Below are 12,632 nucleotides of genomic sequence, written 5' to 3'. Positions count from 1 at the left end.
CTCGAATGTGGGAATTATCCTAAAAAGAGAGATGTGGAAAGAGCTACAAAAACGGATAAAGGATGTAAGACTGTTTGGGAGGTTCTATTCGGGGAAAACATGGAACCAACGATCTCCGAGTTGGTAAAAAGGTTGGAGACTGAGGAAATGGAATCGTGGCAGAAACTAGCTTTAGCGCTGATAATAATAGTTGATGGAGTTCTAACATGCGCCACGCAACCAGTAAAACCAGATCCGAAGACAGTGGAGATGACCAAGAATATTGATTTTTTTTTCAAATATCCATGGGGAAGGTTGTCATTTGAACGGACGCTGGAGACTATAACAGGATTTAAATGTCCAGCAGACGTAGACAGCTTAGTAAAAACTTTCAAGCAACAATCAGTTGCTGTTCATGGATTTCCTCTAGCACTCCAGCTGCTGGCTTTCCAATCTGTCCCAGCAATTGCAAGATTAGTACCATCTGACGTTCAAGATCAGGCGTTTAATCAAAGATCGATCCACAATCTGGCTAAACTGCGGCCAATCAAGACAGCAGACATCTTCGCATGCGAGGCTGCTAAAGAGGTATGTACTTATCCCTTGTCTATCAGATATAATACGTTAACGACCTGAATCTATAAGTTCCGTAAAATGTATATATTTTTGTAATCATATTATAGGTGGTTATTAGACGGATGGTTGGTAGTGGGGATCATTGTGATAGTCGAGAATTGGCGTGGCGTGACGAAGAGGAAGACCATCAAGTTGACAACATTGAAAATCTTATTAAAGCAGGCCACAAATGGGATGAGGCAATATGGATGGGAGGTGATGATAGGTGTCCAAAACAGACACGTCCCGAAGAGAAAGGTATTAAAAACATTTATACATTACAAAGGGATACACTATAAAGTTAATTTTTTAAAAAATTAATGGTTAATTAGTGATATAGTTACAGTTGACTGTCGGAAGAGGAAAAGAGCAGACACCGCAACAATTGACAATAAGAAAGAGAAGAGCACGAGAACTGATGCGCGACCGGGGGGTACGCACGTTGTTCATGAACGTTTGGACGATGACCAATTTGAAAGGTTTAAGGCGGAACTATACCGGTTCTACAGGAAACAAGAAGCTCTGATGAAGGAAAATCAGGCAAACATGGAGATTTTCGTACGTACAGAGATCCGCAAGGAGATAAGAGCTGCACTATTAGAGGTTAAAAGAAACGAACATGGGGAACCTTCTGACGCTTGGCATACAGTTTCAGAGAAGAAGTATTCAAAAAAAAAAAGAGGGAAAACTATAAAGTTTAGAAGAATGAGTTCAGTAATGGTTATGAAAAAAAAGGGAGAGAAGGTCAGAAACAGGGGATGCGCTGCCACTGCTAAGGTTGATATGACAAATAGCTTAAGGGTAGTAATTTTCTCACTACTTACATATATTAATTTATGTTGCTATCGTGGTGTGCACAGGGTGATCGGAATAATGATGGTTCGAAGGATGCCATAGATGGTCAACACACTGTAAGTGGTGACTCTTTAGTTGGAGGCCAGGTAATGGACAACAAGATCCTCTTTAGAATACGACTCAATCAACGTAATGGGGGTGTTTATGCTTATGCACCTATCATATACGCTTTATATATTTGACCGTAGGATACAACCCGTACTCATATTAATGAGTGGGTCACCGATAATAACGACTGTGGCCTGAACGAACCATCCCCGGACAATGGAGTTAATGAATGTCGCCAAGATTGTGACGCGGGGGACATTGCTGTCGAGTTATCACCAACTAAAATCATATCCGATGTAAGTATTTGACACGGAATGGAGATTACAACACTAAATTCGTAATAAAGCATTGTCCACCTTTAATTGAACAGATATTGCTGCAGCTGAATACTAAAATGGAACCTGATCTGCATTGTAACAAAATGGTAGGTCAGGAAGTAACCATAAAAGGGATAACCATCTGTGGGTTTCATATATATTCGGTTATTTGTTTATCTCCTCTAATCTACACGTGTGCAAAATTTTGCTTCTAGCAACGGACCTACTACGAACACGCGTCTTAAAAGTTTCATTATTTTGAATAGGAGGATGGGAAAGAACTGCATCAAGAAGGCGGGAAACTCGAGTTCGAGTGGTTTAACAGTAACGGAGGGGACATAAGACGTCAGGAAGGCGAGTCAGATGAGGGTTGTAACAAAACCGAAATACCTGTAGAAAATGAAACTGCAGTTGACGGTGAACAAGAGGCAAGTGTCTAACTTTGATGATTTTGAGTATTTGTGACATTTGTGTACGTAAGTATGAATCTATGTACGTACACCTTATTAGGCCGAAGTCCAAGCACTACAAATTGAAAGCGATGGCATGGAGGGCTGTAACAAAACTGATGGACATGTACAAATAGAAACAACAGTTAACCTCCAATTGTGCAAACTTATTTTTTTATTTCGAATATTTGCCATATTTATAGTGTCTACTAAGATGGTCAAGTGTACGTCACAACTAATGTATGTACGTGCATCTTATTAGGCCGGAGACCAAGCAATACCCAACGAAAGCGATGTCGAAGAGGGCTGTAAAGAGACTAGAGGTCAACCAGATCAAAGTCCCGGGGAGGAATGTATTCCCGGTGAGTCAGACAATTTAGTGCCGCAGACGGTTATTATTGTGGATGAAACAGGACGGGCTGAGATATTGATAATGGAGATACATGCGAGTCAACCATCCGAAGCCATAGTGATAAAAGCAGGGTCGGTTTCATACGACCCTATGGAAGATGTTGCTGATGGAAAATTCGCCAAATTCACCGAGTTGATAAAACAAGATAATGTGTAAGTGTAGTATATATTACTCCGATGACATATTGATATCCTCAATCATTGATATAGGGTATCCATAATTAAAAAATTGCACAGGGTACACACCTTTTTCGGATTCCGCAAGGCAGATATCCTATTCTTCTCTACTCTTATATCGTCCCAAAAATGGGTCCATAGTCAGGTACATATTTTAAACTTTAACTACACGATTTTGGTGTGTTCATGGTTTCTTGTTGGATTTAAATCCCACAACGGGTTTGCATTTAACTGCATCTGCAGCACATGGAGATGATTGCCCTAACGCTGTGGCACAAAAACGGAGAAGAAATGATAAAACAAAGGACCGTAGTTTTGGACGACGTTCTGTTTTACGAGTTGACAAGAAGGTTCCAAGCATTCAACAGGAGCACAGCGAAACGGAATTTCAGATGGGACGAAGTACTCATCAACATCGTCAATGGGGAAAGGATGCACCATGAACCAAGGTTGAAGTGGGTTACAGATGTCGACGTTATATATGCTCCAATGAACTGGAAATCTAAGCATTGGGTAGGAGTGGGCATAAATCTTATAACGAGACATGTTTCCATTTACGATCCTTTGATGACCTCCACCAGAGAAACCCTTGTAATGTCCCGGATCAAGCCGGTGTGTGAGATGATACCGTACCTACTTCAGAGGGTTATCGATGTCAACTACCCTCTCGATCCATTTACCGCTGAAAGGGTTAGCCTAGTAGGACAAAACTTGAGGACGGGAGATTGTGGACCTTTTACTATGAAGTTTTTAGAACTGTTGAGCATGGGTAAACCGATCACTGATTGCTTGAAGATCTGCGACAACAATATTGACAATTTCTGAAAGAAGTTCGCGATGGACGTCTACGAAGCTGGTATTGGTCCGATAAATTAAGTAGCGAATAAACATTCTTCCTGGTTGTACTTATTACTTTCACGCAGGTGGTCCATATGATCCGTAACAGTCTCTTAGGATGATTATGGTTCGCTGACTTTGAATACAATTTAATTGCCTCGCTCATCATATCATAGGATTGCCAGTAGGGACAAGTTAGTGTGCTCATAATGGATAGAAACTAAGCACCAACCATCCACCTAAAAATAAAGTCTATAACGGTAGAAAAACGATTGTACGTACATTGATGAATACACGTACGTGTGTACACAGATCATAAATATACGTACATCTGTACACAGACCATAATAAGGCCGTTCCTTAGTTGATGGTACGTACATATATGAATATACGTACGTCTGTACACAGACCATAATAAGGCCGTTACTTAGTTGATGGTACGTACACATCTGATAAAGGCCTAACATATACTAATACTGGTTAGAAAGACGTCATAATGATACATATCTACACCCTCCAATATACAAAAAACACTACACCTGAAGAGGGTTTACAAACAACCGATAGGAGCTATTTGAGTGACCAGACCTCGGAAAATCTAAGAACGACATCCTCAAATCCCACATGTTACCAAAATAATGACCAAACACGCATCTTCTATTAGCAACACGCGTAAAATCAATCTTCAATTTTGCAAAATCATACTGCTCCGGTAATGTACATGGAACCTCTTCAACTTTTTGATCCCGAGTTGAACTCAGCTTCTGGATAATCTACTGTCTCCGACGTAGCATCTAGTTGGAGAAAGCAGTCTCGGTCTGGGACCTCATCAAACACGTCTGCAGCAAGTTTCATCCTAATAGAAGGCATGGCCGCATCACATAGGCCTGTGTAATTTACTCCAAGAGCTATACACTCTAAGCACTTCAACGTGTACACACCACAGTCACCTTGTTGATAGTTCTGTGGGAGTGTTTTCACCCGGTAGTAACTAAATGCCGCCGCCCCGATATGCTCATCTTTGTACCTCCGGTTATATGCTTGTATCAAGCGTGGGATCATTTTTGCGAACGGTTTGCACTTCTTTTGTAGACTCTCGTCGGTTCTACCGCTGTTTATGCTATCGTAAACTCTTAGCCTCCGCTGGACTAAGTCAGCTTCGATGGCTACCCAATGGTTGTTATCGAGGTTGTATGGGAAGAGCAGGGTGTCTACATCGTCAACCCACACCTTGTTTGTCATTCCGTATTTTGGCAGCCTTCCCACGTACGTCTCAAAATAACCTTCTCCAAAAACCCATTGATTAGAGGCTTCCATTTTAGGGAATTCGAATGCCCACATACTAACAAACAAAGGATCGAGAAAAGCAATACGATCTGTTTTATATGGGGATGGCGTTTGCGTCCCCCTAATACGGAACATATGCATACATGTAACCATGTGCTGCAACACGAGTGACATCTATCAGGCATTAGTATACCATAGTTAACTGCGTCAAATGTTATGCTACGAAGCTTACCGCATCCCATAACCAGCCGAATGTTGTAGTTGGCCACAATTGTTTAGGGGTCAGGAGGCGAAAATAAAATTCGGCATTTCCAGTGCAAGGTACTTTAGCCCTGAATACCAAAATTAACAAATCAGTTATAGATCGTAGTCCTCAAATCCGAATATAGACACTAATTATATACAACTCTAAATGAAGACTTACAAATCATCAGTTAGGAAGGACATCAGCTTTGCAATTTTCTCAGGACTTGCCTCACTAAAAGGATCGTACACTGCGGGAGATAGGACTACAATGTGGCTTTCACGTCGGGTCATTAATGCAGCTCGCATTGATTCGTCATTAGGGTTTAACCCTATGTTGGTGCCCACTGGATCTACTAATAGAAGATCAAGCTCTCTTGATGGAGGAAACACCTTTTGTAACAAATATGCAAAATACCTGGCTTTCTCCTTATCTTTCACTGTATGAGACGATGCAGGACTGCTGGTCCCCTTGGTTAAATCCACAACAGATTCGCACTTTCGATCCGACGAGCCAGGGTTACCACCACTTACCGGATGGATAACATTAATAGGAACGGGTTGAGCACCTGCTCCATCAACTTTGTCATTATACTTTGCTCTTTTATCGCCTTCCTCTGTCTCCCAACTCTGTACTCTTTTGACACGCTGTACACTGTCTACCATCTGCTTTGGAATTCGCTCTACACTGTCCTCTGGTTCGATTTTAATACTCCCAGACCACATGACCTTATCCTTAATGGCTAACGGATTCCTAACACAACTAGCAACTTTATAACCATCCTTGTCCGAATGCTTTATCTGATATAGCCATGACTTGAAACAAAAGACATGTATTTGACGTTATATACAAGACATTTGAAATATAATATGACGCTGTTAAACTAGAGACAAAGTATACAAATTGCTAAATTGTGTGTACGAAAAAAATCATATATCAAAATAATTACAAAATTATACAACTTCACAAAACTGAAATTGATATTGTTTCCTCGAATAGATAAATACAAAGACTTCATACTGAACAATAGATATATAATAACAATTTTATCAATACGGTACGCAGATCATACCTCCTCTATTTTTTGTTCGTCATTTCTTAATGTAAGAGGTCCTTGCGTATGCGCTCCTCCATCCGTTGTGTTGATAACAACTTTCTTCAATAGTTGAACGTCACTCTCAAAGTTACCCATCCTACTCTCCATACCTTGAAGTTTGAACACAACTTCCGCTATTGCTCTAGAAAACGATATCTGAATATTATTCATTTTCGCCCCTAGTGTTTCAACCATAGTAAATAACCTTCCACTACCATCTTCACCCTGCACACCTGAATGCTTATCTTCAGACGCCTTCTCTGCTGAACATTTGTCCCCAATTTGATTCATCTTATTCCACTGAAATCATAGCAAAAGAAAGAAAATTATAAGAACTGAACAAAATGTTCTGTGGGTTCAGTGTTCACTTTCTCTCTCAGAACAAAGTTTCAGATCTAATTTTTATTTTGCCTGAGTTATTGTCAGAGCAGCAACAGTGAGCAATCTTTCACTCCTGTCAGCGCAGCGGTGGTTAATATTGTTGTATGTTCATTTTCTTATTTTTTTGCCAGAGTTCCATTGACCCATATGGATCTATCCGCCATTGTTCACAAGTTCCATTGACCCATATGGATCTATCCGCCATTGTTCACAAGGTAAGTGATTTGGTCTCTCTAATGAAATATTTCCAAAATTTTTAACTGCTTTTTTATTTTTAAAAAAATTTCTTAGTAAATTTTTGTTGATTGGATTCTCCTTGATTTGCTTAATTTGTCCAGTTTTGTTGTGTGTGTTAGATTTGTTGTCAAAAATCATCAGGAGGATAATTTTTTTTGTGCCCGCATGTAAAATTTGGAGGCTTAGTTTACATAGTCCCTTTTCTGGGTTTAGGTTTGTATCAATTTAGGGTTCTTAATAACCCCTTTTCGATTACTTTCCTCTTGCTGCAGGTAGCTATGATGGATCTGAATCGCTCGCTCCGTCGAAACCCCTAGCTCTTCATGCTATCTTCCCGACGATCTATGTCCCTCTCTATCTTCGATTTGGGACTCATATGGTTGAAGACAAGACAAGCTTCGAAGAAGACCAGCTCGCCTCCATGTCCACCGAAGATATCACCTGAGTTACTCGACAACAAGATTCAAATTCTCAAGGTTTGTTCCCCCAATCTCCCTCTCTCTCTCTCTCGATCTCCCTTTGCTTCGTAATTATAGGACGTAGCTTATATTCAATGATTGCTTCATATTTGAGTAAGGTCGGAACCACAATTCTCTCCGACGTCGGCCTCGGCTCTCTGATCGGCTCTACTTTTTTTTTTCCTTATCCGGCATCGAGTCGTCAAGCCGCTGGATCATCGAGTTACTGTAGACGATTGCAAAAACGTACTTGATAGGGATTATCAGCCGAAGCGACCTTGACGACGATGCTTAGTTAACTCTGCTTTGATGTTAGAGATTTAAAAAAAGGTTAGATTTCTTCTTCTTCTCATTCGATCTTAAGAGTCTCTGAATTGCGATTTGTCGTCTCGCTTCAAGGTGATGAGCTCTACCTCTTCCTCCCAGGTAAACCACTCTTATCTCTTGTCCTGTCCATCATCAGGTTTTTGTCTCCTTCTTACAGGATTTAGTTCTAGTTCAGTTTGGTCTCGTTTTTGTTATTTGAATGCAGCTTTTGGTTTTGATTTGGATTTAAGGTTCCTTTTTGATTAATCTCGTACTATAGATGAGTTGATCAGGTGTTACTGATAGGTCTTTGAAGTAAAATAAGCTTGAATCGAGCCTAATTATGATGATTCTTTCTTTTGTACAAAGTTACTGAATCTGCTGTGAATGTTTTATGGCAGATGGGTCAGCTNAAATGCCCTTAGTCTCTCTGAATCTTCTCGCTTGAGTTACAAAAAAGGAGAGCCACTCTTTTGATTTGAAAATGTAAGGAAGACATTTCAACGGATAAGGACAAGTCAAACTCAGAACCACTAATTCTGCGTCTGAGTCTTCCAACTCGCTCATGTCATAGGTATCATCTGCGTCGTACATGAACTGAATGTGAAGCAAGAGTCCAAGAAATCCAGCGTTGGAAGTGTAAAACAAGTAAGTCGGGACACCGAATTTGTTAGCGACATCGATCATCGAAGTGCAGTACATATCAACGACGAATCCAGCTAGACGTGGTGAGTCTGGTCGAGTGGGATCTACGAGTTTCGAAACGGCGTCTCTCACATGTGGTTTTAGACTTTGGATGTGAGAATCAGTCGCCTTCAACTCGGTTGGTTGTTGATCTCCTCCATAGATTATTTCGTAGCGGATTTGTTTGTTAGATGCGAGGGTGAGCGAGGTGATCATCGATGTGCTTTTGGAATTGAAAGATATGATTACCACGGTGATAGAGAGGTGGTCGTTTTGATCAACTAGTTGCTTGGCCATCTCCACGTCGCCATGAGATGACTCATCGTCGGAGAAGGAATGAACACCAGCTCGATTTTCATCTTTTAAAAATCCTCTCTATCTGTTTTTCATTATATTTGGTGGTGCTGTTTTTTTGAGTTGTAGAGGAAGATAACTTAAAAAACAGATAAGAAAAATAAAATCAAGTAATGCTTGACTTGTTCACTTGTACATACATATATTTTTCAAAAGTAAGACCTTGTTTATAGGGGGGTTCATAGAGAAGATCTTAGTCTTTTGGTGAAAAAAAATAAATCAGAAATGAAGAAAAATGGTAAGATCTCCCCTTATATAAGAGACTGAATCTTGGTCTAAGGAGCGTGTCGCTATTCTATTGGTCGAACAAATAAAACAAAAGATAAAAAAAAAACATTTCCTGCTCGATTTTTTTTCTTTTTTCCTCTCTCTCTCTCTCGGTTGCGATTGAATCAACGAAACCATTGATGAATTTGGAATCAGAAGCTTGAAGGTTGGCTCAATCATTTGAATCAATTGGAATCAGAAAGGGAAGTTTCTTTTTTATTCTCTCTTTCTCTGTTTTGAAATTGGAATTGAATCTGATATCAATCTTTGTTTTTGGGGGCGGGTTTGAATTTTATGTGAAACAGAGTGAAGATGGAAGTAGATGTTCCAGTATCCGTAGCGTATAATTTCTACTTGGATCGTGAATCTTTTCCTAAATGGATGCCTTTTATTTCATCCGTAGAGGTAAAAATTTTGATCTTGAGATTTCAGGTTCTTGCTTGCTTTTTAGATTATAACTTGGTTTAGTGTTGTTGTTCTCTGTTATTAGGTGTTAAAAGACAAGCCTGATCTTTCACGTTGGTCACTCAAGTACGATGCTTTTGGTCAAGATTCACGATCAATTGATTATGGGAGCTTTGAGTTTGTAAAAGCTGCGTCATTAGACAATGAAATCCAGTTCGTAGAAACAACTAGTAGTGATGTCGCCAAGCTTCTCTTCCCTGACCTTAAAACCAACAATGTGTTTGTTGGATTGGTTAAAACTGAGGCTGAGAGGTACACTGCATACGGTAAGCTCCCTGATGTTATAATATTCCCCTCCTTATTTATAGTCTGAGATCAATTAAGTTTCAAATATTCCCCTCTTTCAAAATCTTTCAAGAAATGGTCAAAACTATTGATTTTGGTTCAGTCTTGTTTTTGNCTCTCTCTCTCTCTCGATCTCCCTTTGCTTCGTAATTATAGGACGTAGCTTATATTCAATGATTGCTTCATATTTGAGTAAGGTCGGAACCACAATTCTCTCCGACGTCGGCCTCGGCTCTCTGATCGGCTCTACTTTTTTTTTTCCTTATCCGGCATCGAGTCGTCAAGCCGCTGGATCATCGAGTTACTGTAGACGATTGCAAAAACGTACTTGATAGGGATTATCAGCCGAAGCGACCTTGACGACGATGCTTAGTTAACTCTGCTTTGATGTTAGAGATTTAAAAAAAGGTTAGATTTCTTCTTCTTCTCATTCGATCTTAAGAGTCTCTGAATTGCGATTTGTCGTCTCGCTTCAAGGTGATGAGCTCTACCTCTTCCTCCCAGGTAAACCACTCTTATCTCTTGTCCTGTCCATCATCAGGTTTTTGTCTCCTTCTTACAGGATTTAGTTCTAGTTCAGTTTGGTCTCGTTTTTGTTATTTGAATGCAGCTTTTGGTTTTGATTTGGATTTAAGGTTCCTTTTTGATTAATCTCGTACTATAGATGAGTTGATCAGGTGTTACTGATAGGTCTTTGAAGTAAAATAAGCTTGAATCGAGCCTAATTATGATGATTCTTTCTTTTGTACAAAGTTACTGAATCTGCTGTGAATGTTTTATGGCAGATGGGTCAGCTCGTAGCTGACAAGCACATACATTACATTCTGATGGCAGAAAAGGTAAGTAACTAGAAAACATATCAAACCATTGTATTAATAGCTTAATAAAAAAAAAAAAAAATTCTCAAATTCTAAGAGGAAAGAATCTGTTTAAGCTAAATGCATAAAGATTGAGAATTATTGTATCAGGTTACTAGCGTAAGAAACTAAGAATCGTAATACCAAATAATGTAAACAGGAAGAACAAAGCATAAAAGATGAAATATCTGACAGCACACCATGTTCTGTTTTTTTTTGTTCTAGATCAGTAAACCACAATCTCAAAAACAGAGGTATAATATACAAGATTTATAACAAAACCCACAATCTCATAAATTTTGTTGGTTTTAGCTTTTAAGGCGTGTGAATAGCTTTTATTCTCTCTTTCTCTGTTTTGAAATTGGAATTGAATCTGATATCAATCTTTGTTTTTGGGGGCGGGTTTGAATTTTATGTGAAACAGAGTGAAGATGGAAGTAGATGTTCCAGTATCCGTAGCGTATAATTTCTACTTGGATCGTGAATCTTTTCCTAAATGGATGCCTTTTATTTCATCCGTAGAGGTAAAAATTTTGATCTTGAGATTTCAGGTTCTTGCTTGCTTTTTAGATTATAACTTGGTTTAGTGTTGTTGTTCTCTGTTATTAGGTGTTAAAAGACAAGCCTGATCTTTCACGTTGGTCACTCAAGTACGATGCTTTTGGTCAAGATTCACGATCAATTGATTATGGGAGCTTTGAGTTTGTAAAAGCTGCGTCATTAGACAATGAAATCCAGTTCGTAGAAACAACTAGTAGTGATGTCGCCAAGCTTCTCTTCCCTGACCTTAAAACCAACAATGTGTTTGTTGGATTGGTTAAAACTGAGGCTGAGAGGTACACTGCATACGGTAAGCTCCCTGATGTTATAATATTCCCCTCCTTATTTATAGTCTGAGATCAATTAAGTTTCAAATATTCCCCTCTTTCAAAATCTTTCAAGAAATGGTCAAAACTATTGATTTTGGTTCAGTCTTGTTTTTGTTTTGGATTTCTCTGAAACCAAGGATCCAGTTTTTACTCTCTGGATCGAATTTTTGTGATCTTTTTATTGCTCCTGGCTAAAAGTATCTAAAGTTTACACACTTATATGAAAGCTTCTCTCTTTTTTGGTGTTTACTTGCTCTTATGATACTAACTCTACTCAACAGAACGAAAACGGTAGTGGGTTTTATGCTAACAGTGGTGCTGCTGGTTTGGGGTTTGGATTTGGTCAGCCGAATCAAAACAGAATATCTTTCAACGGCAACCATGATATTATGATCTTCAATCAAGCACCTGGTTCAGGCCTCAAAGTGGGTGGAAAAATGCAACAGCAGCAGAAACCACATCAGCAGCAGCAGCACCCATATCAGACGAGGAAGAAGAAGCAATACGGGCCTGGAGAAGGTTGTTGAGAGAAGGCAAAAGAGAATGATCAAGAATCGTGAATCAGCTGCTAGATCAAGAGCTCGAAAACAGGTAAAGAGTTCATTTAACTAAACTGGCACTACCGTTTTCTTTTCAAGAACATTCATATTGATTTGTTATTCCGGTTAACCTCAGGCTTATACCTTGGAACTGGAAGCCGAGATTGAAAGTCTTAAGCAACTGAATCAAGATTTGCAGAAAAAACAGGTTTTTTTAACAACCATTTATTGCCTTTTTGTTGCTTCTGCATATAGATTGTAGCTGGCAAGTGTGCTTGTGTCACCAGTTAGTTTCACCAGTTTCACCAGTTAATGTTTTTGATTGAGGAGCCTTGCCGTTCGACTCAGCTTGCAGCTATGAAAATCGCTAAAGCTTCAGGGAGTCTCTAGTCTTATGACCCGAATTTGAGATTGTCGTTGTGGCCATCAGAAGATGCTGCAAGGAAAGAGATCATGAGTATTTGGAACTTAGCAGATGTGATAAAGGTATATATGATCTTTTTTACTCCAAGTTAAGGTAGAAGATCAGATCATCATCCCTAGTAGTACTTGAACTGACACAAGTTTTGTCTGAGAGTTTCTCAGATCAGTGAGGACGAGATCACATTCTTGACT

General features: G+C 39.4%; 2 protein-coding genes and 1 long non-coding RNA gene across 7 annotated transcripts; 2 read left to right on the top strand and 1 right to left on the bottom strand.

Moving 5' to 3' along the window:
• On the top strand, window positions 6,500-8,109 carry LOC104747851. 2 transcript variants are annotated; one of them, XR_761259.2, is made up of 4 exons: window positions 6,500-6,911; window positions 7,206-7,409; window positions 7,511-7,721; window positions 8,099-8,109. It is a non-coding gene; the product is annotated as an uncharacterized LOC104747851 (long non-coding RNA). The 2 variants fall into 2 exon arrangements; XR_761258.2 differs by lacking the exon at window positions 8,099-8,109 and having other exon boundaries at window positions 6,503-6,911; window positions 7,511-8,098.
• On the bottom strand, window positions 8,111-8,708 carry LOC104747852 (UDP-glycosyltransferase 71B6-like; the record flags this gene model as incomplete). The annotated part of the gene is given in 1 exon segment (XM_010469560.2): window positions 8,111-8,708. A coding segment is annotated over 1 exon segment (568 nt), but the record flags the coding sequence as incomplete, so codon positions are not given.
• On the top strand, window positions 9,050-12,632 carry LOC104747853. Of its 4 annotated transcripts, none has more exons than XR_002035517.1 (6): window positions 9,247-9,407; window positions 9,493-9,733; window positions 11,760-12,069; window positions 12,154-12,225; window positions 12,348-12,503; window positions 12,603-12,632. XR_002035517.1 is itself a non-coding variant. In XM_010469563.2 (4 exons), exons 1-3 carry the CDS (start codon window positions 9,315-9,317, stop codon window positions 11,771-11,773), a joined length of 348 nt encoding a protein of 115 aa, XP_010467865.1. In that variant the 5' UTR covers window positions 9,247-9,314; the 3' UTR covers window positions 11,774-12,069; window positions 12,154-12,215. The 4 variants fall into 4 exon arrangements, 2 of the variants coding, with proteins under 2 accessions (XP_010467864.1, XP_010467865.1); XR_002035516.1 differs by having other exon boundaries at window positions 12,345-12,503; XM_010469563.2 differs by lacking the exons at window positions 12,348-12,503; window positions 12,603-12,632 and having other exon boundaries at window positions 12,154-12,215.

Source organism: Camelina sativa, chromosome 15 (assembly GCF_000633955.1).
Source record: "Camelina sativa cultivar DH55 chromosome 15, Cs, whole genome shotgun sequence".
Lineage (NCBI taxonomy): Eukaryota > Viridiplantae > Streptophyta > Magnoliopsida > Brassicales > Brassicaceae > Camelina > Camelina sativa.
The sequence above is the reverse complement of the archived record's forward strand: the minus strand, read 5'-3'. Positions and strand labels throughout refer to the sequence as shown.